Here is a 527-nt window from a genome sequence, read left to right on the forward strand (position 1 = left end):
GACGACGATGGTCCGCGCCAGGACGTCGGCCCCGAACAGCTCGCGGACACCGCGCAGGGCCTGCTCGTCCTGGGCGGTGAAGCGGCCCAGCTGGGTGACGAGCAGCAGCGCGTGCGGCCCGGGCGCAGACAGCAGGTAGCAGCGGCCGCGCTCGGCGCAGTCCTGGTCGGCGCCACGGCCTCCGGCGCTGAAGAGGTCGGGGGTGTCGGTGACCTCCACGCGCCAGCCGGCCCAGCGGCGGCTCCCCAGGGCGCAGGTCCTGGTCACCGGGGTGGACGCGAGCCTGGACGGGAAGCGCCTGTGGGCCAGGATGCTGTTGCCGGTGGCGCTCTTGCCCGCGCCGGTCTTGCCGGCCAGGATGAGCCCGAGCCTGGGCTCCTGCGCAGGCGGCACGTCTTCCCAGTCCTCGGAACCTGCGAGGACAGAGTAGGCGTGGGGGGCCCGCCTTGGAGCCGCCTCCCGCTCCGCTGCCCTGAGCCTCAGGGGTGTCTGTGGGACACAGGAGAGCAGCAGGCCTTGGGCTTCTG

The 527-nt window shown here is 73.8% G+C and overlaps 1 protein-coding gene across 1 annotated transcript; it reads right to left on the minus strand.

The window, feature by feature from the left end:
• Positions 1–6: 6 nt before the first annotated feature.
• Positions 7–522, minus strand: LOC100472321 (GTPase IMAP family member 1; the record flags this gene model as incomplete). The annotated part of the gene is made up of 1 exon (XM_034651301.1): positions 7–522. A coding segment is annotated over one exon (516 nt), but the record flags the coding sequence as incomplete, so codon positions are not given.
• Between the last annotated feature and the right edge of the window lie 5 nt (positions 523–527).

The sequence above is a fragment of the Ailuropoda melanoleuca genome, unplaced genomic scaffold, assembly GCF_002007445.2.
Source record: "Ailuropoda melanoleuca isolate Jingjing unplaced genomic scaffold, ASM200744v2 unplaced-scaffold36000, whole genome shotgun sequence".
In the NCBI taxonomy this organism is placed as follows: domain Eukaryota; kingdom Metazoa; phylum Chordata; class Mammalia; order Carnivora; family Ursidae; genus Ailuropoda; species Ailuropoda melanoleuca.